The following is a 27,112-nucleotide window of genomic DNA, read 5'->3' on the forward strand; positions in this document are numbered from 1 at the left end:
CCAAGAGTTCCTGCTAGCTTCCGCCCCCATTCCCCGTGGCGCCCCCCACCACCAGGAAGGGAAAAGAGGTGCAGGTCCCGAAGAAAGCGGCTACCAGCAAGAGCGAGGGGGCCGCCAAGGCTGCCGCCGACAAGGATCAGAAGAAGCTGGCGATGAGGGCCATGCTCGCCTTCTACCGGCCCGGCTACAACGGCGAGGCGCTGGACAAGATCCGGCACGCCGTCGCCTCCCGGTTCAACGAACACGGGGAGACCCTGATCTTCCTCGTGGGCGCCGACCACCAGGAAAACGACTTATGGGTGTTCGGGCGCTTCCTCCTCACCGGGCTGGTGCTGCCGTTCTCGCTATTTCTCCACGCGCTGATGGAGTCGTACAAGCTGCGGGTGGCGCAGCTTCACCCCATGTCGCTCTTCCTCCTCGCCACCTTCCAATTCCTCTGCGAAGCGTTCGTATGGGTGATGCCGTCGGTAGCGCTCTTCCGCCATTACTTCTACCCCCGGATCGACAACGCAAAAGCGATGTCGTCGGGGGTGGTGTTCTGCATCCGCGACCAGATGAAGTCCGAGTTCATCGTTTGGTCGGGGAAGAAGATCGAGAAGGAGTGGCGGGGAGACTGGTGCTGGGTTTGAGTAGAAGACCCCCAAGAGTTCATCCTCTCACCCACAGAGCTGCCGCAACCCCACAGCAGCTGGCAGGACAGGTACCACCGCGATGCCGATCTCCTCCCCATCATGGAGAAGATCAAGGCACTGCGGCTGGCGGGGCTCTCCGATGTGGACGTGGCGCGTACCTTCATCACCCGGTGCATCGCGCCGCTCCAACTGCGCTCCCGGCCCGCGTGGATGTACACGGGTGCCGAGGACAAGACACGCCTCCACCGTGAAGGCGTGGACTTGGAATCCCTCCAAGTGTGGGTGAGGGGGATCTTCGGCGAAAAACTCCCCGCAACGGGGTTCCTGCCGGGGGTCATCTCCCTCCACGCCGGCGTTGCGGGACTCAACGACATCGTCGCCGCCTTCCCGCCTTGCAACGAGTGTGGATTGATGGACGATACCCCCACTCGGACGCCGCGCGCTCCCCTGCCGGCACCTCGCGGGAAGCAGGTGCTTGAGGAGCGCGGGGGGGAATCAGAGATCAGCTGGCCCTCCCTCCAGTCCCTGGACGACGAGGCGGGCCAGCCTGCGGCGTCCCAGGAAGTCGTCCCTTGGACGACGACGATGAGGACAGTGATGACGCGCCCCTGATCGTGCGGAGATCACGGGCGTACGCAGCGGCCGCGGCTACCTCCACAGCAGCGGCATCTCCACCGGCGGCGGTTCCCAGCTTGGCGGCAGCAGCCGCCTTAAGGGCCTCCGCAGGTACCTTGGCGGCGACTACATCCGTGGGGGTTGCCGGAGCCACTACGGCGACCCCCCCCGGCGGCGATCGCCGGCAAACCAGCGGCGGCTCCCTCAACAGCAGCTGCCGGGGCCGCGGCGGCATTCACACCGGGGGCGGCACATGATGCCACGGCAGCCTCGTTGTCGGTTCCCGCGGCGCCCCGGGCAGCGGCAGCCCCACGGGCGCCCACGGCGCCGCCCGCTCAGGGGTTCTTCGGGGGCTTCGCGCTCCGGCCCAACCCCCCGGGGACCAATTCGCCGGCGAGCGCTAGCAAGAGGGGGAGGGGCGACTCCCCCTCCGCCACGCCGAGCAAGAGGGCGCGCTCGGACGTCGACAGTGCCGCTGACCCGGCCGGCACAGGGGGCGTTGGCGCCGTCATCGCACCTGCCGACGACCCGGCCCCAACAGAGGCGGTACCGGTGGCAGGTACGGCTTCTGTCTTGCTACCTTGCTGCATTTCAAATTGCTAGTTAGTCACACTACCGAACCTTCGCTTTCAGCCGGCGGCACTTCGCCCGCTGCAAGCCTCTCGGAAGCTTCCGTCGGGACGGATGAGGTAGGGGAAACTCCCCCCGCAAGTCCAACGGCCTCCCAAGGTAACCACCCTGATCCCCTTCCTCTCGCTTTTGGCTACTCTTTCGCTCGTCGATTCTCACACTTCTAGTTGCTGCAGGCCCAAGCGCACCCGCACCGGGAGCGGGTGCTACCGTGGTTGATCTCGACTCTGATGTCGAGATCACGGGGGCGGCGGAGGAGCCGGCATCGACTCCCGCACCAAGCCCTACCGCACCGGCCCCGGCGGCAACGGTGACCACCACCACCGCCAGGATGGCGCCTGGCGACGCGCTCGCAGCCGCGAACACGGCTTTCGTGGATCCGCCTGCCGCTTAGCAGGGGACGGCTCCTGTCGGGGGCACAGTAGCTTCTCTAGCCCCGGAGACCCCTGGCGCGGGTGAAGGGGAGGTTGCCGGGGAAGGGCGACGGGACGCCCCGGAACAAGCAGACGACCCCCCGCACAGCTCTGGGATGACGGCGGGGGCTTCGTCGTCATTGGCCGCCTCCCCCAACACCGACCTCGGCACCCTTGCCGGGGTGGCTTGGAATCCCATCACCTGGGATCCGAGCGTCTTCGAGCGAGGACACTGGTTCCTGGACGCCGTCAAGGACCAGCAACTGGCCTTCGTCACCTCTTTCAATGAGGTGAGGGAGCACCACGCCATCGCCAAGAGCCAACTTGGCGAGGTGCGGGAAGTCGTGGAGAAGGAGCGGCAAGAGCTCTCCCGGCTGCGCGAGGAGACGCCTTGCCAGAGAGGAGGCGCGCCTTGCCCGGGAAGACCTGGAGGACGCCGAGGAACCGGTCGTCTCGGAGGCTGAGCTCTACCGGTGACTGGAGGGTCAGCGCGCCGAGCTTCAGGGGGCGCTGGACTCGCTGGCGGCGACCCTCGAGGAAACCAAGAAGGAGCACGCCGGGGTGCTCGCGGCAGCCCAGGCTCGGCTTGACGAGAAGAGCGACCTGATCACCAACTACCGCGGCAAGGTCCAAGGCTTGCGGGTCAAGCTGGAGGTGCAGGTCAAGGCCACCGAGAGCGCGGTGGAAGCAGCGACCCGGCATGAGATCCAGCTCGGCACTGCCAAGGACAGAGCGGCCAGGCTTGAGACCGAGCTGGCCACCGCCCGGGGGGAGCTTGCCAAGGCCGGCAACGACATCGCGGTCAAGACCGCGGAGCTTGCGTTGTTGGAGAGGAACCTCTGCGAGGCCAAGAAGGCCGCGCATGACGGTCGGCTCCATCATGGCACGCTGATCGGGCAGCGGTAGCTGGAGACCGAGAAGCTGCTCAAGATCGCCGAGGCGTTGCGCGACTTGCTGCCCCGGTTCGAGTTGCAGGCCGCGGCGGTGGACGGCACGGACGTCTCAACGCTGATCCCCTTCTTCTCCGACCTGGTGGGGAAGCTTGGGGCGCTCGACGTGTGGATCGCCCAGTATGGCGCCAACGAGGTTGCCAACTGCGCCCGGGAGGTTGCTGGGACGATCCTCCCTAGGATACACCTCCGGGACCCGGAGTTCCCCTTCGAGTCCCTGCTGGACGCCTGGTCGGACAGCGAGGACGAGCCCACCCACACCCAAGCAGTGCGTAGATTCATCGATAAGGTGGTCAAGCGGATGCAACGGAAGCTGGACCCCGAGCCGTCCCCGGAGCCCCCGGAGGAAGATGCCGGCAACTAGTTGCCGCAGCCCCGACTCGTCCTTGTTGCTTTCCTGTTTATCTTCTTTTGTTCTTGTCCTGCAAGTGTAGTGCATTGCGCTGTTTGAACAATTACATTTTGATTAGTCCACGTAATCATTCAGCACTTAGTTAATCAAGCTCTTTAGTTCTGCTTAATGCTTGCTCTTTGTTCCTGGGGCTGCCTCGCGGGGTGGATCCCTTAGCCATTGCGTGCTGTGCTTTGTGTTGCCGGGGACTCACGTGCCTCACTCTTGACCAGACCAGGGACCCGGGACGGACCCGCAGTGCCGACCTGGGGTCAAGCAGTAGCGGCGAGCCACTCCACTTGCGGGGTAACTACTCCAAGCCTTGCCCTTCCGGGACGGACCCGGAAGCTGCACGGGGAGCGCACTCCCCCCGCAAGCGTTCTTCTAACACCCCGGCCACGCGTAGGTTCCGGGGGCACCCTTGGCGAGGCAGCGTTCAGTTACGTTCGGTTCTTCAAGAGTTTACCGTCTAGATTCAAGCACTTAGCTTTTTGTTCGGTCTTGTGCTCGGCATGCTTGCCGGTGATGTGCGCCTGATATACTGTCCTTGAGAGAGCCTGTTTGAGGGATGCGGTGGGAACGCCGCGGCAGGATTGCTGCCGGCGGCAAGCGCCGACATCGATGCTACCGCCGCGTCTCCGCAGCAACCCTCGCCTTTGGAAGAGCCCTTGCTTTCGGAAGAACCTGTTCCGAGAGGTATCGTAGGGACGTCGTGGCTTCCTCGCCCTGGCGAGGACACCACGATGTCCCCGCAGCAGCCCTCGCTGCTGAGAGAAAATATACCTGAGGGGCGTAGCAGGGACGCGGTGGTGGGCCGGAGCGAACGGCGAACGCCGGCACCGGCGCCATCGCAGTGCCCTCGCGACGACCCTCGCCTCTGGAGGGGCGCGGCAGGAGCACTGTGGCGGTGCACCCGCCAGCGCCAAGCACTGATGGAATGCATCACCACAGTGCTTCCACGGCAACCCTCGCCCCGGAGCCGCTCACTAGAGGAGGCGTGGCAAGGACATGGCAGCAGTGCACCCGCCGGCGCCAAGCACGGGGGGGATGCACCACCACCGTGTCTCTGCAACACCCCTCGGAGTGGGCTCGGTGGGGGATGCGGCAAGGGCGCGACGGCACTGCACCCGTCGGCGCTTGCCACGGATGGCATGCACTGCCATCGCACCTCCGCGGCACCACCCGCCTTCACAACCTTCTCTTTGGCTTCGCTCTAAGCCGTCACATGGCCGTGGCGCCCCCTTTTATAGGCGCGGGGGGGGGGGGGCTGCCACCACACATGCCGGGTCAACACAACATACAGGGCGCCCCACCCCTGGGAGTGCGGTACGGCCTTCGCCACTCCGCATGCCAAGCTGTTGCGGCACACGTGGCGGCTTCCTCCTGAACCATGGGCCTCGAAGTGCGGCAAGTCCCTCGTGGTGCGGTCGCCCCGCACCACCCGGCATCGCTACACGTCACGACCCGTGGGCAGTCCACGGGCATTACAGTGCGCAAGATTCCGCCTTTACCCTGCACATTAGATTCTTCCCAAACCCGAGGTGCTGCAAATTTTTTCGAAATTCACGAAAAGACAGAGCAGTACGGATAATGTCTAATCTCCCGCCTCCCAGCCCCCGGCACAGAAGGGTCGATGCCAAACTTGGATGTGAGCACTTCATTTCCCAGAGACGCAGTGATTGCGTGGCGCACGTTGCGGGAAGCCCGGCAACTGCATGTCCCGTGATGCACGTTACGGGAAGCCCGGCAACTGCATGCCCCGTGTCGGAGCGATTCGGCAACGGGTTTATGTTTTCGAGGCTCCAGCAGCCCCCTGCTGACAACCAAGTATGGGAAGACACTTCTGTGCACCTAGAGCAGGAGACAGAAGAAGGGGGAACACGCAAATAAATGAGGCAATCTGAAAACTTCAGGAAAAGGTACTTATCTTTATTCACAATAACTAGTGGTTTACACATGGGGGCTGCCCGGCTACACTAATTCGAGAGGTATGTATCGGCGGCATCACCTGAGGGTCGGGCTCCGCCACTTCACGGGTAGAACTTGCGCAGGTGCTCAATATTCCAACTATTTTGCACCGGCAAGCCATCTTCGGTTTTCAGCCGGACAGCCCCTGGTCTGGTCACCTGCACTACCCGGAAAGGGCCCTCCCATTTCGGAGTCAACTTGTTCCCGGCGTTCGTTCCTTGTATCCAGCGCAGGACAAGGTCTCCGTTCTCGAGCCCCCGGGGACGGACTCGCCTATCGTGGTAACGACGGAGTCCCTGCTGGTAGCGCGCCGCTCGCACAGCAGCCCGGCATCGAAGCTCTTCCATGAAGTTTAGATCGTCAACCCTTTGCTCGTGTTGGCTGGTGTTGCCGTACACGCGTACTCGGGGAGATCCGTGCTTGAGCTCGAGGGGCAGCACCGCTTCTGCCCCGTAAACAAGGGCGAAAGGGGTTTCGCCCGTTGCCCGACTAGGTGTGGTCCTGATTGACCACAGCACGGGCTGGAGTTCTTCAACCCAGTGTTTCCCGTGGCCTTTGGGCTTGTCAAAGGTTCTCGTCTTGAACCCCTGCAGCACTACTGCGTTAGCTCGCTCCGCCTGCCCGTTACTCCTCGGGTGAGCAACGGACGCGAAGTGCAACTTGGTGCCCATGCCCTCGCAGTAGGCTTGGAACACCGTGCTCGTGAATTGCGTGCCATTGTCGGTGATGACGCCGTTAGGCACACCAAACCGGCACACAATGTTCTTGAAAAACTTGATGGCCACCTGGGCGGTCACCTTCCGCACTGGTTCCACTTCCAGCCACTTGGAGAACTTGTCGATGGCCACGAACAAATACTCGTAGCCGCCGACCGCCCTCGGCAACTTGCCAACGATGTCCAGCCCCCAGATCGCGAACGGCCACGAGGCCGGGATGACATGCAGGGCCTGCGCCAGTTGGTTGTTCTTCTTTGAATGGAACTGGCACGCTTCGCACGTCTTCACCAGCTGCTCCGCGTCGGCCAGGGCCGTGGGCCAGTAAAAACCGTGCCGAAACGCCTTGCCGGCTAGAGCTTGGGAGGCCACATGGTGGGAGCATGTGCCTCGATGTATCTCCTCTAACAGCGCGCGCGCTTCGTCTTACAGCACGCAGATGAGCTTGATCCCATTCGCACGCCTGCGGTAGAGGTTTTCATCCACCACAGTGTACATTTTGGCTTGCCGCACCACTCGCTCCATGGCAACGTCATCTTCCAGGAGGGCCTCCCCCTTCAAGTAGCGGGCGATTTCCACCGCCCAGGGAGGGGTCTCCCTGCCAACGCACGCCGCTATGTCAGCGGCATGGGCACCCGCTGTCGCGGGGTTTCCTTCGGTTGCGGGAGGGGCGTCTCCGGCAACTAGCTTGGGGGCGACCGAAGGAGCCGCTTGCTTCTGGCAGAACACCCCCGCCGGGGGTTTCCGGCGTTCTGCTGCCATCTTGGACAGCTCGTCAGCCGCGAAGTTGTCCTTCCGCTTGACGTGCTCGAACCGCAAACCCTTGAACTTGCGTTCTAGCTTGCGGACTTCCTCCACATATGGTGCCATTTGCGGGCAGTCGTAGTCCTTGTTCACCTGGTTGATCACGAGCTGGGAGTCCCCGCGAACAATCAGGCGCTTGATTTTGAGGACGATCGCTGCCCGTAATCCGGCAAGCAAACCCTCGTACTCCGCCATGTTGTTGGTGGAGTTTGGGAAATCAAGTTGGATAGCGAACCTCAGCTGGTCCCCTGTTGGTGACTCGATGACGACCCTGGCGCCAGCTCCTTGGAGACTGAACGCGCCGTCGAAGTAGAGGACCCAGTGGCCTTCTTCTAGCTTGCCGGGCAGGCTGGTCTCCGGCCCCTCCTCTTCCACGCTCGTCGACGTCCATTCTGCGACGAAGTCCACCAGGGGCGCACTCTTGATGCTCTTGGAGTTGGTGAAGTGGAGGTCAAACTCTGACACCTCCATCCTCCATTCGGCCACCCTTCTGGTAGCTTCACGGCTGGTGAGGGCTTGCTCCAGGCAGAACCCTGACACCACCGTGACGCGGTGTGCCTGGAAGTAGTGGCGCAGCTTGCGGGACGCGAGCAGGACCCCCAGAAGGAGCTTCTGCACTTGCGGGTACCTCGTTCGGGCATCGCGCAACACCGTACTGACGAAGTACACCGGGTGCTGCACTAGCCGCTTGCGCGGTGCTGGGGTTACCGGCTTAGGGGTGGTCCCTGGGCCCGAGGCGGTTGCTGGGGGCTACTCAGCCCCTTGCCCCGCAGCCTCAGTCCCCAGAATGTCTTCCTCCCTCTCGGCAACCAGCACCGAGCTGACCACCTGGTCAGTCGCTGCTAGGTAGAGTAGCAGCGGCTTGCCCGACTTGGGGGCAACGAGGACGGGCGGCGACCTCAGGTACTACTTGAGTTCCCGGAACGCCGCTTCGGTCTCGATGGTCCAGTCAACCGGACCCTTCTTCTTCATTACCTTGAAGAAAGGCAGGGCGCGTTCGCCCAGCCTTGAGATGAAGCGGCCCAACGCGGCAACGCAACCGTTGAGGTGCTGGACATCTTTCACCTTGTGGGGAGCCTCCATCTTCTCGATAGCCTCTATCTTCTGTGGGTTGGCTTGTATCCCCCTATGAGAAACCAGGAAATCCAGAAGCTGTCCCGAGTCCACACCAAAGGTGCACTTCTCAAGGTTCAGCTTGAGTTTGATCCTGCGGAGGTTGTGAAACGTCTCCCGCAGGTCATCAATCAGCGAGTCCCCACAGTTCGACTTGACGACGATGTCGTCCATGTAAGCCTCCACATTTCAGCCTAGCTGGGGTCCCAAACACTCGTGCAACGCGCGTTGGAATGTTGAGCCCGCGTTCTTCAACCCGAAAGGCATGCATGTATAACAGTAGCAGCCAACCGGGGTGATGAACGCTGTTTTCTCCTCGTCTTCGACTGTCATCTTGATTTTATGGTAGCCGGAAAAAGCATCCAAAAAGCTCAACAGATCGCAACCAGCAGTGGAATCGACTATTTGATCAATGCGGGGCATAGGGAAAGGATCCTTGGGACACGCACGGTTCAGATCACTAAAATCTACACACATGCGAAGCTTATTCCCCGCCTTGGTACTCCTACAGGGTTAGCTAACCAGGTGGGGTACAGAACTTCCCTGATAGCCCCGGGAGCCTTGAGCTTGTCCACTTCTTGCTTGATGAAATCCTTCCGCTCCTGCGCCTGCCGGCGGATCTTCTGCTTGACGGGGCTGGCGTCCGGGCGCACCGTGAGTCGATGCTCAATCACGTCCCTGGGGACTCCGGGAAGATCCGACGGCTCCCAAGGGAAGACCCGACGGCTCCCGTCGGCATTCTCCCGGAGGAAGGTGATGAGGGCGCTTTCCTATTCGGCAGTAAGGTTCGCACCGACGGTGACGGTGCGTTCCTTGTTGCCGGCTTGGAGGGGCAGCTTCTTCACCTTGGTGGCCTCCTCCCGGAGCTTCTGGCCCTTGCTGGGGCACGAGCTCGAGCCTGCACTTCCCTCGGCAAGCTCTTGCGGGGCAGCGCGGGCCTTCTTCGTTGCTGGGCCGTCGCCCGACGAGCCTTCGTCCACGGCGATGTCTTCGTCACCGCTGTCGGCTGCGGCGGCGGCCCTGACGACCTCGCCAACGCACCAGGCTGCGTCCTTGAGGTCGCACCTAATGGAGAGAACTCCATACACGGACGACATCTTCATAACGCCGGAGGCGCAATGCATAGCCGCCATGAACTTGATCAGCGCAGGCCGACCAAGGATCCCGTTGTAGGGCAATGGGGTGTGCGCCACGTCGAACACTATGTGCTCGGTCCGAAACGCTTCCCGGGACCCGAAGGTCACCGGCAGCGTGATGCCCCCCAGGGGGCGCACGATCCCGGGGTTTATTCCCCGTAATGGCTCGGTGGGCTTCAGCTATTCCACCGGCAGCTGTAGTTTCTCCACCAACCTGGTGGATAGGAGGTTCAGCCCTCTTCCGCTGTCCACCAGAACCTTGGTCACCGTCATGTTGCTGATGATCGGTGAGACCACGAAGGGTATGACCCCGGAACCCAGCTGCCGTGCTGGGCGATCGTCAGCGCTGAAGGTCATCGGCCCGTGTGACCACCTCAGCGGCTGCTGCGGCTCTGTGTCCGGCAACAGTGCGCACACGTGGCGGGTGAGGCGCTTTACCGCGGCATGGGATGGGAGAGCATAGGCTCCCCCATGGATACAGGCGATGCCGCGAGGCTCCTGAAAGCCGGCTCGTCGCTGCCAGTGCAGTCGGATTCGCGCTGCTCCCAAGCGCGAGCCCTGTCGCGTCCCCGGGGAGGGCGCTCCCTGCCTCGGCCCCGCTCTGGGGTCGTTCGGGCAATTTCGGGAGAGATGCCCGATGTCGCCGCAGTTGAAGCAGGCGCCAGCAGCACGACGCTCCTCATGGCGCTGCTCGCGCCGCTGTTTGATACCCTGCAGGATGCGGCACTCCTGCGCGTCGTGGGTGGAGTTTGCGTGGATGGGGCAGCGGGGCTCGTCGCCCTGCTTGCCGCCAGACCCGCCACCGGGCGAGGCCTTCTTGGCAGGCCTCGCAGCAGGAGTCCCCGACTCTGCAGCGAGGACTTGCTTTCCACTGCGCTTGCGGGAGCCCTTCTTCTACGAACCCTCTCCTGGGCTCGCGGCAGCCTTAGCTGCGAGTTCGGGTGCTAAGCGCCCTTCCTCGGCCATGGCGCACTTGTGTGCCAGGGCGTATAGGTCCTGTGTCGTCCGGATCCGATGCGTGCTCAGCTTCTCGTGCATCTTGGGGTCGCGGACGTTGATGGCAAAGGTGTTGATGATGGCGGCTGCCTCCGCCTCCGGGATAGAGTAGGAGAGGTTGGAGAAGCGGTTGACGAAGCTCCGCAACGTCTCCCGGCTTCTGCACAACGGTGTGCAGTTCTGCCATGGTTCTCGGACGCTTGTAGCCGCCCTGGAACACGCTCACAAATTGCTCACGCGGGTCCGCTTGAAAGATCGAGTATGTCACAGAGGGGGGGGTGAATGTGACCAGTTTTTATTCTTTCTTCAAAAATGAAGACTGAAGACTGAAGGCAGTCACAATATTTCAACAATAGAGACTACACCAATTTTAGAGTTGCAGCGGAAAGAAGAAAGATGAACAGTTTTAGCAGCAGCAATGAAGACAGAACACAATGAATCAGTTATACTTCACAGAGTAAAAGTTGAGGAACGAAATCACCAAGACTGAAGACACAGGGATTTGTTTTCGAAGTTCAGATTGTTGGCACAATCCTACATCTCCGTTGAGGGGGCTGAGTCACACAAGACTCGCGGACACACAAGTCCACCCAATCCTCCTAAGCTAAGACCGAAGTCTCGCCCAGTTACTCGTGGTAGATCTTGAGGTGATCTCCAGACCTTCACAGACTGATTGATGGCAAATCACAATCTTCGATTGCTCTTCTACACTGGCTCCTAGCCGTCTAGGTGATGCCAATTACGAAGAGTAACAAGCTTCAAGTGCTCGGCTAGAGAGGGGATCCCATTCTTCACGCTTAGTTCAGCTCTAAGGGTTTTATCAGGTGTTCTTCAAAACAACTCACTCGGGATCACCACCGAATTCTTTCGGGGTGGGTCGTCTTATATAGCCGGCCACGGCTGATTTGGCACTTTGTCTCACAACGGTTTGATTAGGTGGTCAAGCACAAAAGCAACAGATTTTCAAACACATTTGAACTTAGAGTGAAGACTTCACGCGGAAGTTTCTGTGAAGTTTGAAATGCTTCATTCTTCACTCCGACGAAAAACACACACAGAAAATGGTTTTCGCCTAAGCTGAACATGAAGAATAAGGTGTCACCTAAACCAGCTCCACACTTCAAAGCCCCCTTAATAGTACGGCGTTCCTATACTCAAGTGAAAGAAAGCTACGGAAAGACCTATGAAGAATGTTATGCTTCACGTTCTTCACCGTTCTTCACTGAGTTTTTCATACTTCACGCCAGCACCTGTACTTCAATTTTTAGGGGTCATCGATGCTGGTTAGAACAATTCTTCTAAGGAACTAAAACCTGAAACACTCAGTGTAACTCATTAGTTCCTCAACCATGTTGTCATCATTCATCAAAACCCATACAGGGGCAAGGTTTCCCTTTCACTGCCCAAGTGGCGATGGACCCGGCAGGCAGGTTGAGCAGCCAGGTTCTCGCTGATCCTTTCAGGACCATCGGGAACCAGTTGGCTCTAACCTTGTCGTCGGCGCCGATGGCATGCATCCCCAACGTGTAGGTCAGGAGGAAATCCTTGGGATTTACGGTCCCATCGTACGTACTGAACGCGGCCGCTCAGAACTTGCGGGGCCATGTCACCCGCCGTAACTCGCGTGTGAACGCGGTGCAGCCGTCCTCGAGGCCCATAGGAGCATCCTCCTACTCCTGCGGGCGCTGGCGCTCTATCTCGCGCCGCCGCCGCCGTTCTATTTAGATTGCGTTTGAATGCAAGTGCAAAGAGCTTTCGGAGTGTGAGAAATTCTTCATAATCTTCAGAAGCAAGGGTGTGCATCGTGTACAGGGTTAGAGCAGAAATGATAAGAATTCATACATGCTCATAAATTGAAGTAAACAGATGCAGCACCAACAAGTATTGAAGTAAATATGCAAGCATGAGGAATGAAGATGCATGAAGATTAAATTTATTACAGGCATTTCAGAATCCTCTTGCAAGAGGCAATATTTAGTGTACTTCAACAAAACCAAGAGTTTTAAACCACACAAAAGCGAAAACAGACAAAAAGGCAAAACTCCCCCTGCATCAAAAAGCAAAACCTCCCCCTGACTCCTTCTCCCCCTTTGGCATCAAGTTGCCAAAAAGGTTGAAGACTACTGGCTTGGTGTAGCGTCGCTGTCTTCAGGCTTCAGAACGTCGGGGTAGTGCTTGACGAGGAAGTCTTGAAGTAAGGTACTGGTCTTCTCTTCGCGTGACACCTGCTTCTTCAGGAGTACCTGCTGATTCTTCAACAGAGCGACCTGTTTCTCCAGGAGATCCTGCTGATCTTCAATCTTGCGGGAGAGCTTCACAACGAGATTCTTCAAGGAACCATTCTTGTCGGAGCTGGTCTCATACTGAGAATCAGATGGACGAAGTGCTTGCTTCAACTGCGGTTGCGACGGGATGGGCTGTGAAGACTCCGGGCGATCAGAAACTGAAGTAGGAGGAAGCACAGACGGCTCTGGATCTTGAGGCTTTAGCGAAAAGTACTTGTGCTGATGCTCCAACTCAAAACTCTTCTCAGACAACTGCAGGATGATCGTCATAATCTGGGGTGCATAGGGCAGAGCACGTACACGGTCTGCTGAAGCATGGGTGATGGTCTGAAGAATATAGTCTCCAAAATCTTTCTTCTCACCCTTGAAGATGGCAAGCAGCAGATTGCGGTGAAAACCGGCTATCTTGCTAGAACTGCCTTGCTTGGGAGAGAGAGTGAAACGGAGAATGTCACTGAGAATCTTCACTTCAGGCTTCAATCCAGCCAGTCCTCCATAGGCGTCAGAGAATCCTTCTTCATAGAGAATGGCAATGTCTTCATCTGAGGCAACCTTTTCTTCATGGATCTTAGGTTGGCCATCGAACTCAGCGAGACCAAGGAAATCCTTGAAGTGCCTGGATGTGCAGCTGTGCTTGTCACCATCTGTCATCTAGTAGATGTTGTATCCCTTTGAGTTGTCTTCAAATCTGCAGACCTTTCTGCCGAAAGTAGCATAGAACTGAAGAATCAGCTCATCATTCCAATTCTGGCAGGTCTGAACAAACTTGAGCAGATGCATATTATTAAGAGCATTCGCAGCAGTCATGACACCACTCTGACGATTGATGGCGAACCATTCATCATTGATGTACTTCATCTTGGCAAAGTGGGTCCGTGGCAGAAGAATCTGCGCATAGTAGTCCTGCAGCTCAAAAGACCAAAACCTCCGGTCTTTAGCTGATGTCTCCTCCTTGTACTTCAGCCCATTCTCCAGCCTCATGAGGTGAAGCTCAGCGTTCTTCAGGGTCTTGAAGTAAACCTTCTCTCGGTCAGAGGATATAGGCATCTTTGGCTTGGGAGACAACAGCTCGCGGTTGTCTTCAGACACAGTCTGAGATCTCACAAGCATCCTTGAGAGTCTCCTGTCTTCACGATCCTTAGCGAGTCCGGATCTCTTTTCTTCGGCACAGGCTTGAGCAAATCTTCTGGCAGACGGTCAATCTCCATTAGATCATCAGAGGCCTGCGCGGGGTCTCTCTCTTCTTCCTTCTTCTCTTCTTCCTTCTCTTCTTCTTTCTTCTCATCACTTGAGGAATTTGGGTCGGACGGGTCTAACGGGTCAGACGGGGCAACAAACTTCTTCTTAACCACTTTCTTCACACGAACTTCCGGCGTTGGCACTGGGGCATCTGCATCAGTTTCTGCGTCATTGGCATGCAAATCACTGGCTTCAGCTTCGAAGTCACAGGTTCTTCCTTCTTCAGCAGAGGCATCCACTGATTCAGTGCGAGGCAACGAGCTACTGGTGGGGGGTTCCTCAGGACGGGTGATGTCTTCTTGGTTCTTCCCCAGCACCTCATCACCTTCTTCCTGTTGAGTGGTGTGCTCAGACAGTACTGTGGGGGATGAAGCAGCTTGTTCCTGTTCCTCAGCAAGTGAAGTAAGCTTGACTGTTGATGTATCTGGCACAAGTGTGTGAATAGCTTTCTTCAGAGGAACTGCCGCAGATGATGAAGTGGAGGAACTTCTTCCGGCAGGAACTTTGATCTTCAAACCAAACTCTTTGGCAGTCTTCTTTACTTCAGCGATCTGAGACGCCTGACGAGTCATAGTGATCTTCTTTGACAGGACGGTCTGAGGTAAATCCTGACTTTCTTTAGTGTCAGAGGGGACAGCTGAATCATGTCTAGCCTTGAGGCCGATCTCACGACTGGTCTCACGAGCTGCATCCCTCGTCTTCTCATATTCTGTCTTCTCCCGATCAACTTCTTCATTTCCGCCCTGTACTTCAGGCGTTTTCTCGGCGGCTTTCTTCCTTGCTTCACTCTTAGCCTTATCAGCCATCAGGCTTTTGGCTGCTTGTTTCATCTGCTCAGCGAGCAAAGCTTTGTTCTTCTTCTTCTCAAGCTCAGGTTGAGTTTTCAATGCAAGTTCCTTTTCTTTCTTCAGGGCGATGAGGTCAGCCATTTTCTTCTCTTGGGCTTCCTTCTCAGCCTTCTTCTTCTGCAATTCAGTAGCTTTCTTCTCCTTCAAGGCAGCCTTTTCCTTCTCCTTCTCAACACGTTCCTTCTCAGCATGGTCTTCTTCTTCTAACCGCTTGGCAACACGCAAACTGCGGTTCTGCTCCCATTCTTCAGCCCGATTCTTGGCAACAATCAGGCCTTCAACATGACTCATGAGAGAATCCGGGAGCGTTCCTTCATTGAAAGCAGCAAGCAGAACTGGATCAATGTGAACAACTTGAGGAGGATATGGAATTTCTCCAGAGGCCATGGCGGCAGCAGTAGCAGCAGCAGCATCCTTGGATGAGGAACCGGGTCCAACAGCAGAGGCTTTCCTAGCTTTCTTCAGATCCTTCTTGAACTGTTTCTCTGCGTCTTCAGCGGCTTTCCTCTTCTCAGGCACCTTGTCCTTGCCTTTGGAGTCTTCACTGGGCTTGTTGCGAGGCGCAAGAGGAGACAGTGAAGAACCTCTGATCCTGGATGCTCTGGCAGGACCGCGCAATTCAATGGTAGGTTCAGACAGGAATACATCGCTGTCTTCAGTGTCTGAAGCCTTGGACTTGGGCTTCTTTGAGAGGTCAACGTAGTTGATATCTCTAATGATCTATAGAGCTCTTCTGTTGAATTCCTCACGGTGAGGTCCGCCTTCCTTGCGGGCAATATTGAAGTTTCCCAGCTTGGGAGCCGAGAAATACAGGTTGGCACTCTCCGCTTCCTTCGTTCTTCTCCGAATCTCAGCGGCTAACACACTAGAGTGCTTGTGGAGTATGTGCTGGAGGCGGTGCTTTCTCTTCATTCTAGTCTCCTCTTCCACATCTTCTTCTGAAGAATAGAAGACAAGGATTTCTTCAGCAGTGGGAGCAGGCACGTCCTTGAACTTCTTCACCTTCTCCTTCTTCTCTGCCTTGGGCTTGGACGCCACTTTCTTTCCACGACTGGGCAATACTTCATCAGGCCGTGGGGAGTTGATGGCATACTTCAGGCGCACACCAGGAGAGGGTGTCACTCTCAAAGGCACAGGGTCTTCAATTTCTTCATCTGAGTCTTCAATGTTTACTCTGGGAGAAATCGGCGGTGAGGGCTCAGGCGTTGAGTCAAACTGGTACCGTTCTTCTCTGTCAGAGTCATTGCTGGAGCGGGTAGAATCAGACATGGTGACACCTGTGAAGTAGAGGATACGAAGAATAGGCAAGAAGTACACAATTTCTCAGCAACAAAACGTTTTTAACAAAAGTTTTAGTTGAAGCAGATTTACTACGTTTGTGAAGAATGTCAGCTCTGTTCTTCAATGAAGACAGCTACACAGATCTAAACTGTAAAACTACTAAAGCTTCAATCCAGATCTGTTTAGCTAGAACTTCGGAAATACGGAGCACATCAACCTACGCAAACATAGCGATCTACTGGAGTGAGAATTTATCTAATGAAGATTTGAAGTGTACCTAGGATGAGCTTGGTGAAGAACAGAGGAATCACTGAAACCCTAACCGCAAAGCCCTAACTCGGCGAGAGCAGTCAATCTACTACAGCAAACGAGGATTTTAGATGCGTTTGCTACGCGGAATCGATCTAAGAGGGGAAAAACGACGCTTGCCTGGAATTCCCGACTTGAATCGATGTAGAATAGTGACGGCGCTGAAGATCTGAGCTTGAAGAATGCGTCCGGGCGTTCGCGGCGAGGACGAGGTCGCGAGAGCTTCGAGCGCGAGAGCGGTGGATTTTGGGGGTTGAGGTGATTTTTCCGAGGAGGGGTGGAAATCCTTATATAGGGAGGTGAAAAAGGAGGATCTTACCGGTATCTTTCTATCCCAAAATTTCCGTTAGGATTTCCCCGTACAGTTTAAATTTCCTTAGAGATAAGATTTTACCGTTCGGAATGATTCGTGAAGACTACGGCAAAAACGGAGATTCTGTTAAAGTTGTATTCTTCAGAACTTTGAAGACCGACGGTTTTACTGAAAACAAAACTCATTTTTGAAGAATCAAAATGCTTGCATATCGCACTAGTGGCACCCGGAGTACCACCGCCGCGCGACGCGTGGGCCCCGTCTCCGAGTTCCCGGAAAGACTCCGTCCCGGGCAGCAGCTACGAGCAGCCCGGCAAGCTACCAGCCCGGAAGGGCTCGCAGCGCTTCGAGGAATATTCCCGCCTGGGCACCTCCCGGGAAGCCACTTCCCGGGAGGGTGGTTCCCGGGTGCGTTGGGTCTGGGCGCTTCCCGGGGAGCGACTTGCTGGGACAAGGAGTTCCCGGGCACAGGCTCCCGCATCAAGGGTGGGGCCCAACGGACGTGTGTCGGGCGTCGGGTGCGCGGCCTCACCAGGGCGAGGAGTGAGGCGCACGGCTTAAATGAGCCGACAGGAGGAGCGCTGCCTGTCCAAATCAGGTGAACAGTGGCTGTCCAATCCTACCCTAGGGCTTTAGACCCCTAGCAGCGGAGGTCGTGCCCATGCGTGCCACCAGCTCACCGAGAGGGAGTTGTATGCCTCCCCGTTCGACACTTGTAGTGCATGCGCCGCGGCACCTGTGGCATCCCCTTGAGTATAAAAGGAGGACCCCCACCGACGGTCAAAGGGTTCTACACTTTTCCTAGGGCTGGACGATCACACGGTTTGGCGGACTCACAGTTCGCCACTAGCAGTATCCAGGAGTAGCCAAGAGCACTTAGCCAAAAAGGGAGCACTCGAGGACTCTTCCCCGCCCCCACCCCCCACCCCCCCGGCAACGTGTAAACACCTGGTTTCGAGGTAATACAAACTCAGACAAGCAGGACGGAGGGTTTTACACCTCCGAGTGGCCCGAACCTGGGTAAAAACGTGCGTGCATGCATTCTTGGTTTTTGCGCACCCTGGGAACATTACTTCGCTGGTTGCGGAGGACCATCGGCCACGCCGGCGATCGTCGGAGCGATCCCCGACGCCCCTGTCAAACCTAAAAGGGAGCCGTGACCGCACGCCCCCGATGTCAGAGCCCCGTGCGACGATATCTGGCGCACCAGGTAGGGGGCGCGAGACGAGAGCTCACCGGTGACCGCCGGCAGCAGTGTTTGCTTCGACGTCGGCTTCATCCCCTTCCCCGACGAGACCAACCACCATGCCCCCCAAGCGGGCTGGTGATCCTCGGATAAACTCGCATGAGGCCCCAGCGGCGCACACGCGGTCGCATGACGTGCGACCCGAGTCAGGGGCTCAGGAGAACCCGGAGCCCTCGAGAGTGCAGCAACCACAGCTGCCTCCCCCGCGTCCTTGGCCGTCTGCAGATAATCGGCCGAGGGGACCGGCTGCCCCCAGTGCCGGGGCCAGCCGCGCACGCGGGCATGGTGCCGCCCGCGCCGGCCAGTGAGTCGAGTCGCGGGCCGAGGATGCGCAGCGACAGCGGCACCAGGAGCATACCGCGTCTCGAGCGACCCTCGGGGGCTCGCACCCCGCACACCCGGAGGCGTCCGAGGCCAGAGCGGAGCGCAGCCGCTCGGGGAATCGGCTGCCCCCTGCACGAACCCCGGCAGAAGCCATCATCGCCGCACGCATCATGGTGCGGTATGAACTGCAGCAAGGCATGCCGGCGCACGTGACGTGGGGCGAGGAGTTGGACGCCCTTCTCGCTCTGGCCGCCCAGCAGCCGCAAGGCGAGGGCGCCCTGGTAGGCTCCAGTCACGGGCAGAACCCGGAGCATGGGGACGCGCCACCTGCCTCGCGATAGGGGGAGAACCCTCCGCCTCCGCAGGGAGGCCAGGGAAACGGGAGCCGGGAGGGGTCCTCGAACTCGTCGCCCACCGTTCCAGGGGGTGACGCACGTGGCATCTTCAATGCCTGCCAGCAAGAGGATCTGCGCTCGCGCTTGGAGCGCCGGCGCAGGCGCGAGGTCGAGCGCCAACGCCCAGAGGAGCAGGAAGACGCTCCCATGGGCCACGAGGACCGCTGCACCGCGTTCACGGGCGAGTTGCAACGGGTGACATGGCCCCATAAATTCCGAGCGCCCGCGCTCGGTATGTACGACGGGACCATCAATCCCAAGGATTTCCTCCTGACCTACACGTTGGGGATGCATGCCATCGGCGCCGACGACAAGGTCAGAGCCAACTGGTTCCCAATGGTCCTGAAAGGATCAGCGCGAACCTGGCTGCTCAACGTGCCCGCTGAGTCCATCGCCACCTGGGCGGACCTGCATGAGCAGTTCGTGAGCGCGTTCCAGGGCGGCTATAAGCGCCCAGGAAGCATGGCGGAACTGCACACCATCGTGCAGAAGCCAGGAGAGACGTTGCAGAGCTTCGTGAACCGCTTCTCCAATCTCTGATACTCCATCCCGGAGGCGGAGGCGGAGGCGGCTGCCATCGTCAACACCTTCGCCATCAACGTCCGTGATCCTAAGATGCGCGAGAAGCTGAGCACGCATCGGATCCGGACGACGCGGGATCTGTACGCCCTGGCGCACGCGCCATGGCCGAGGAAGGGCGCCTAGCGCCCAAGCTAGCAGCTAAGGCTGCCGTGAGCCCTGGCGAGGGCTTGTAGAAGAAGGGTTCCTGCAAGTGCAGTGGGAAGCAGGTTCTCGCGGCGGACTCAGGGGCTCCTGCGGCGAGGCCTGCGAAGAAGGCCTCGCTGGGTGGCGGGTTTGGCGGCAAGCCGGGTGACGCGCCCCGCTGCCCCATCCACAGCAACTCCACCCACGACGCGCAGAACTACCGCATCTTGCAGCGGATCAAGCAGCGGCGGGAGCAATGCCATGAGGAGCGCCGCGCTGCTCCCGTGACTGCCCGAACGACCCTAGAGCGGGGCCGAGGCCTGCCGGCGGTGGTGCCGGCAGGGACGAACCCCAAGGGGGGCGCGGTCAGCCCCGCGGGGGGCGGGAGCGCCCACCCCGGGGACGCGACAGGGCTCGCGCTGAGGAGTAGCGCGAGTCCCACTGCACTGGCATCAACGAGCCGGGCTTCCAGGAGCCTCGCGGCGTCACCTGCATCCATGGGGGAGCCTACGCTCTCCCATCCCACGCCGTGGTGAAGCGCCGCACCCGTGACGTGTGCGCACTGTTGCCGGACGCGGAGCCGCAACAGCCGTTGAGGTGGTCGCATGTGCCGAGCACCTTCAGTGCCAACGATCACCCAGCGCTGCAGCTGGGTTCAGGGGTAATACCCTTCGTCGTCTCACCGATCATTAGCAATATGACGGTGACCAAGGTACCGGGGGACAACAGAGCGGGGCTTAACCTCCTGTCCCCCAGGCTGGTGGCGAAACTCCAGGTGCCGGTGGCGCAGCTGAAGCCCACCGACCCGTTCCGGTGGGTGAACCCCGGGATCGTGCGTCCGTTGGGGCGCATCACACTGCCGGTCACCATCGGGTCCCGGAAAGCGTTCAGAACCGAACACATAGTGTTCGACGTGGCACACACCCCGTTGCCCTACAACGGGATCCTTGGTCGGCCAGCGCTGATCAAGTTCATGGCGGCTACGCATTGCGCTTATGGCGTGATGAAGATGTCGTCCATGTATGGAGTCCTCTCCGTCAGGTGCGACCTCAAGGACGCGGCCTGGTGCGTGGGCGAGGTCGTCAGGACCATCGCCGCAGCTGACGCCGGTGACGAAGATGCTGCCGGAAACGACAGCTTGTTGGGCGATGCTCCGCCAACAAAGAAGGCCCGCGCTACCCCGCAAGAGCTTGCCGGGGGAAGCGCAGGCTCAAGCTCGCGCCCCGGCAAGGGGCAGAAGCTCCTGGAGGAGGCCGCCAAGGTGAAGAAGCTGCCCCTCCAAGCCGGCAACAAGGAACGCACCATCACCGTCGGAGCGAACCTTACTGCCGAATAGGAAAGCGCCCTCATCACTTTCCTCTGGGATAATGCGGACGTGTTCGCCTGGGAACTGTCGGACCTTCTCGGAGTCCCCAGGAGGTGATTGAGCATCGGCTCGCGGTGCGCCTGGACGCGCGCCCCGTCAAGAAGAAGATTTGGCGGCAAGCACAAGAGCGTAAAGATTTCATCAAGCAGGAGGTGGATAAGCTCAAGGCTGCCGGGGCAATCAGGAAAGTTCTGTACCCCACTTGGCTGGCTAACCCTGTAGTAGTACCTAAAGTAGGGAACAAGCTTCACATGTGTGTAAATTTACTTATCTTAATCGCGCATGCCCCAAGGATCCCTTACCTGTACCCCGTATCGATCAAATAGTTCATTCTACCGCTGGTTGTGAGTTGCTGAGCTTTCTAGATGCTTTCTCCAGCTACCATCAAATTAAGATGGCGGTCGAGGACGAGGAAAAAACAGCGTTCATCACCCCGGTTGGCTGTTATTGTTATACATGCATGCCTTTTAGGTTGAAGAACGCGGGCTCCACATTCCAGCGCGCCCTGCACGAATGTTTGGGGCCCCAGCTAGACCGCAACGCGGAGGCCTACATGGACGACATCGTCATCAAATCAAAGCGCGGGGACTCGCTGATTGATGACCTGCGGGAGGCGTTTCATAACCTCCGCAGGATCAAGCTCAAGCTGAATCCCGAGAAGTGCACCTTCGGTGTCAAATCCGGGCAGCTTCTGGGTTTCTTGGTTTCACACAGGGGGATACAAGCCAACCCGAGCAAGATAGAGGCCATCGAGAAGATGGAGGCCCCCCGCAAGGTGAAAGATATCCAGCATCTTAACGGCTGCGTTGCCGCGCTGGGACGTTTCATCTCCAGGCTGGGCGAGCACGCCCTGCCTTTTTTCAAGGTGATGAAGAAGAAGGGTCCGGTTGACTGGACTCCCAAGGCCGAGGCGGCGTTCCGGGAACTCAAACAGTACCTAAGATCGCCGCCTGTCCTCGTCACCCCCAAGCGGGGCGAGCCGCTGCTACTCTACCTAGCAGCAACTGACCAGGTGGTCAGCTCGGTGCTGGTTGCCGAGAGGGAGGAAGATGTCCCAGGGATGGAGGCTGCGGGGCAAGGGTTGAGCGACCCCCGGCAACCGCCTCGGACCCAGGGACCACCCCCGAGCCGGGAGCTTCTGCACGGTGCTGCGCAACGCGCAAACGAGGTACCCGCAAGTACAGAAGCTCCTTTTGGGGATTCTCCTTGCTTCCCGCAAGCTATGCAACTACTTGCAGGCGCACCGAGTCACGGTGGTGTCGGGGTTCTGCCTTGAGCGGGCCCTCACCAACCGTGAAGCCACCGGGAGGGTGGCCGAGTGGAGGATGGAGTTGTCGGAGTTCGATCTCCACTTCACCAACTCTAAAAGCATCAAGAGTACGGCCTTGGCGGACATCGTCGCGGAATGGACGTCAACAAGCGTGGAAGAGAATGAGCCGGAGACCAGCCTGCCCGGCAAGTTGAACGAGGACCGCTGGGTCCTCTACTTCGACGGCGCGTTCAGTCTCCAAGGAGCGGGCGCCGGGGTCGTCACTGAGTCACCGACAAGGGACCAGTTGAGGTTCGCTGTCCAGCTCAATTTCCCGAACTCCACCAACAACACGGCGGAGTACGAGGGCTTGCTCGCTGGGTTGCGGGCGGCGGTTGCCCTCGACATCAAGCGCCTAATTGTTCGCGGGGTTTCCCAGCTCGTGATCAACCAGGTGAACAAGGACTACGACTGCCCATAGAAGGCACCGTACGTGGAGGAGGTCCACAAGCTAGAACGTAAGTTCAAAGGTTTGCGTTTTGAGCACGTCAAGCAGAGGGACAATTTTGCCGCGGACGAGCTGGCCAAGATGGCGGCAGAGCGCCGGAATCCTCCGGTGGGGGTGTTCTGTCAGAAGCAAGCGGCTCCTTCAGTCGCCCCCGAGCTGTCTGCCGGGGACGCCCCCTCGACAACCGAAGGAACCCCTGCAGCAGCGGCGGTCCATGTCGCTGACATAGCGGCATGCGTTGGCAGGGAGATCCCTCCCTGGGTGGAGGAAATTGCCTGTTCTTGAAAGGAGAGGCTCTCCCGGAAGATCACGTTGCCACGGAACGAGTAGCGCGGCAAGCCAAGATGTACACTGTGGTGGATGTAAACCTCTACCGCAGGCGTGCGAACAGGGTCAAGCTCATCTGCGTGCCGCAAGAAGAAGGGCGCGCACTATTGGAGGAGATATATCGAGGCACATGTTCGCACCATGTGGCGTCCCGGGCTTTAGCCGGCAAGGTGTTTCGGCACGGTTTCTACTGGCCCACGGCCCTGGCTGATGCGGAGCGGCTGTTGAAGACGTGCGAGGCGTGCCAGTTCCACTCGAAGAAGAGCAACCAACTAGCGCAGGCCCTACATGTCATCCCTTCCTCGTGGCCATTCGCGGTCTGGGGGCTCGACATCGTCGGCAAGCTACCGAGAGCGGTCGGCGGTTACGAGTATTTGTTCATGGCCATCGACAAGTTCTCCAAGTGGGTAGAAGTGGAACCAGTGCGGAAGGTGACCGCCCAAGCAGCCATCAAGTTCTTCAAAAGCATTGTGTACCGATTTGGTGTGCCTAACAGCATTATCACCGACAACGGCACGCAGTTCACAAGCGCCGTGTTCCAGGCCTATTGCGAAGGCATGGGCACTAAGTTGCACTTCACGTCCATCGCTCATCCAAGAAGTAATGGGCAGGCGGAGCGAGCCAACGTAGAAGTGCTGCGGGGGCTCAAGACGAGAACCTTTGACAAGCTCAAAGGCCACGGGAAACACTGGGTTGAAGAACTTTAGCCCGTGCTGTGGTCGATCCGGACCACACCTAGTCGGGCAACGGGCGAAACTCCTTTCGCCCTTGTCTACGGGGCAGAAGCGGTGCTGCCCCTCGAGCTCAAGCACGCATCTCCCCGGGTACGCGCGTACGGCAACACCAGCCAACACGAGCAAAGGGTGCGAGCCGCGCGCTACCAGCAGGGACTCCGTCGTTATCACGACAGGCGAGTCCGTCTCCGGGAGCTCGAGAACGGAGACCTTGTCCTGCGCCGGATACAAGGAACGAAGGCCGGGAACAAGTTGACTCCGAAATGGGAGGGCCCCTTCCGGGTAGTGCAGGTGACCAGACCGGGGGCTGTCCGGCTGGAAACCTAAGACGGCTTGCCGGTGCCTAATAATTGGAATATTGAGGACGTGCGCAAGTTCTACCCGTGAAGCGGCGGAGTCCGACCCTCAGGTGATGCCGCCGATGCATACCTCTCGAACTAGTGTGGCCGGGCAGTCCCCGTGTGTAAACCACTAGTTATTGTGAACAAAGATAACTGTTTCGTTCCTGAGCTTTAAAGTTGTCCTGTTTACTCGCATGTTCTTCCTTCTTCTGTCTCTTGCTTCAGGTGCACAAAAGTGTCTTTCCATACTTGGTTGTGAGCAAGGGGCTGCTGGAGCCTCGAAAACATAAACTCGTTGCCGGATCGTTCCGGCACGGGACATGCAGTTGGCGGGCTTCCGGCAACGTGCATCACGGGACTTGCAGTTGGCGGGCTTCCCGCAACGTGCATCACGGGACGTGCAGTTGCCGGGCTCCCCGCAACGTGCACCGCGCAGTCGCTGCACCTGGGAAATGAAATGCTCACATCCAAGTTTGGTATCGACCCTTCTCTGCCCGGGGGCTGGGAGGCAGGAGGGTATCCGTGTTGCTTTGAGTTTTTTGTGAATTTCGAAAAAAAATTGCAGCACCTCGGGCCTGGTAAGAATCTAACTTGCAGGAAAAGATGGAATCTTGTGCACTGTAATACCCGTGGGCTGCCCACGGGTCGCGGCATGCAGTAGTGCCTTGTGGTGCGGGGCGACCGCAATACAAGGGACTCACCGCACTCCGAGGCTCCTGACTCGTGAGGGCGGCGCCACGGGTGCCACGGCATCTTGGCATGCGGGGTGGCGGAGACTGTACTACATTTCAAGGGAGGGATGCCACGGGTGCCGCGCTGATCCGTCGCGTGCGGTGGCAAGCCCCTTCCCCACGCCTATAAAAGGCGCGCCCCAGCCAAGGAACGCCTCAGAGCGAAGCCGGGAGAGGGGCTGTTAGGGCGGGCGGTGCCGCGGAGGCGCGATGGGGGTGCATATCATCAGCGCTTAGCGCGAACGGGTGCACGGCCATCACGCCCTTGCTGCATCACCCCATCGAGCCCACCCCGAGGGGCGTCGCAGAGGCACGGTGGTGGTACTTGCCATCAGCGTTCTGCGCCGACGGGTGCACTGCCGCCGTGCTCCTGCCGTGCCTCCTTAAGCGTGTGGCTCCTGGGCGAGAGCTGCCGCAGAGGCACTGTGGTGGTGCATCCCATCAGCATCCGGCGCCGACGGGGTGCGCTGCCGCAGTGCCCTTGCCGCATCCCTCCATAAGACACCTCCGCAAGGAGCAGGGGCTGCCGCGGAGACACTATGTTGGTGCATGCCATCCGCGCCTTGCGCCGACGGGGGCACCATCATAGTGTCCCGGCCGCATTCCCCTTTAGAGAGCCTCATTTTTCCGACGCGGGTCGTTGCGAGGGCGCTGTGATGGCGCCGGTGCCGGCGCCCGCCGCCCGTTCTGGCCCATCACCGCGTCCCTGCCACGGCCCCCGAGCAGTTTTGCTCCCGAGCAGCGAGGGCTGCTACACCCCTCGGACGAGCTCCCCAGAAAAACCAGGTCTCCCCGGATGCGGGGGCTGTCGCCGGGAGGCTATAACTTCCTCGCCACCCGTGCCTGCCGGTCCAGGTGAAGTGCAGTTGGCGGCGAGGACGTTATAGCCGTCTTACGGCAGCTCCCTTGGCGGAGTCCTCCTAGGCCAGGGTTTCCCCCTGAAGGCAAGGGTTGCTGCGTGAGCGTGGCGGCGATCCTACCTTGGCGTTCCTGCCGCATCCCTCAACACAGATTTCCTTGAACAGGTACCCGCGGATGGGTCCCTACCAAGGCAGTGCTCCAGGTGCACTTTTCCGGCAAGCGTCCCGAGGCATCGGACTGGATGAAAAAGCTAAGTGCTCGAACATGAACGATTGAACTCACTAAGAACTGAACGTAATTGAGCGCTGTCTCGCTGGGTGTGGCCCCTGGTCCTGCGCGTAGCTGGAGTGTTAGAAGGACACCTGCGGGGGGAGTGCGCTCCCCGTGTGGCTTCCCGGGTCCGTCCCGGAAGGGCACGGCTTGGAGTAGTTACCCCGCAAGCGGAGTGGCTCTCCGCTACCGCTTGACCCCAGGTCGGCACCGCGGGTCCGTCCCGGGTCCCTGGTCTGGTCAAGGGTGAGGCGCGCAAGTCCCCGGTAACACAAGGCAAAACACGCCAAGGCTAGTAGGGCCGCCCCGCGAGACAGCACCGGGAACAAAGAACAAGAAATTGAACATGTTAAAGAACTTGATTGTCTAAGAGTCGAACGATTACACAAACTAATGGGAAGATAATTGTTCAAACGGCGCCAAGCGCAAAACTTGCAGGAAAGGACTAACGAAAGAAGATACATTGTAAAGCAGCAAGGGCGGCTGGGGGCTGCGGCAACTAGTTGCCGGCGTCTTCGTCCGGGGGCTTGGCGGACGACTCGGGCTCCGGCATCATCTGTATCCGCTCGACCACTTCGTCGACGAACTCGGGCACCGCTTGGGTGTGTGTGGGCTCGTCTTCGCTGTTTGACCAAGCGTCCAGCAGGGACTCGAAGGGAAACTCCGGGTCCTGGAGATGAATCCGCGGGAGGATTGTCCCGGCAACCTCTCCGGCGCAGTTGGCGACCTCATTGGCGCTGTACTGGGCGATCCAGACGTCGAGCGCCCCCAGTTTCCCCACCAAGTCAGAGAAGAAGGGGATGAACGTCGAGACATCTGTCCCGTCCACCTCCGCCGCCTACAGCTCGAACTTGGGCAGCAGATCGCGCAGCGCCTGGGCAATCTTGAGCAGCTTATCGGTCTCGATCTTCCGCTGACCGATCAGCATGCCGTGGTGAAGCCGGGCGTTGGCGGCAGCCTCCCGCCAGCTTCACGAGCTCTGCGGCCTTGGCAGCATTGTCCTCACCGGCCTTGGCAAGCTCCTCCCGGACGGCGGCCCTCTCGATCTTTAGCCTAGCCGCTCTGTCCTTGGCGGAGCCGAGCTGGATTTCGTGCCGAGATGCTGGTCCCACCGCGTCCTCGGTAGCCTTCACTTGCACCTCCAGCATGACACGAAGGCCCTGAATCTCGCCGCGGTAGTTGGCGATCAGGTCGCTCTTCTCGTCCAGCCGGACCTGGGCCGTCGCGAGCACCTCGGCCTGCTCCTTCCTGGTCGCCTCGAGGGTTGCTACCATCGAGTCCAGCTCCCCTTGAAGCTTCGCGCGCTGGGCCTCCAGCTGCCGGTGGAGCTCGGCCTCCGGGACCATTGGCTCCTCGGCGTCCTCCAAGGCTTGCCGGGCGAGGCGCGCCTCCTCCCTGGCGAGACCCGTCTCCTCGCGC

At 59.1% G+C, this 27,112-nt stretch overlaps 1 protein-coding gene across 1 annotated transcript; it reads right to left on the reverse strand.

Moving 5' to 3' along the window:
- Nucleotides 1–13,297: 13,297 nt before the first annotated feature.
- LOC104583186 (inner centromere protein-like) lies at nucleotides 13,298–26,841 on the reverse strand. Its single transcript, XM_010234968.2, has 5 exons — nucleotides 26,652–26,841; nucleotides 15,545–16,010; nucleotides 14,887–15,334; nucleotides 13,935–14,790; nucleotides 13,298–13,725 (listed from the first exon to the last, which is right to left on the reverse strand). The coding sequence occupies exons 1-5, from the start codon at nucleotides 26,839–26,841 to the stop codon at nucleotides 13,298–13,300; spliced, it is 2,388 nt and encodes a 795-aa protein (XP_010233270.2).
- Between the last annotated feature and the right edge of the window lie 271 nt (nucleotides 26,842–27,112).

The sequence above is a fragment of the Brachypodium distachyon genome, chromosome 2, assembly GCF_000005505.3.
Source record: "Brachypodium distachyon strain Bd21 chromosome 2, Brachypodium_distachyon_v3.0, whole genome shotgun sequence".
Classification (NCBI taxonomy): Eukaryota; Viridiplantae; Streptophyta; class Magnoliopsida; order Poales; family Poaceae; genus Brachypodium; species Brachypodium distachyon.

Excerpts from the sequence above, each read along its gene's own strand:
- LOC104583186 (XM_010234968.2), bottom strand. The coding sequence starts at position 26,841 with ATGCTGGAGGTGCAAGTGAAGGCTACCGAGGACGCGGTGGGACCAGCA. Across the intron at positions 15,335-15,544 it reads GAAGCGGAGAGTGCCAACCT|AGCATCCAGGATCAGAGGTT; the intron begins GTATTTCTCGGC and ends CGGTCCTGCCAG. Across the intron at positions 13,726-13,934 it reads GTCCGACCCAAATTCCTCAA|ACAACCGCGAGCTGTTGTCT; the intron begins GTGATGAGAAGA and ends CTGTGTCTGAAG.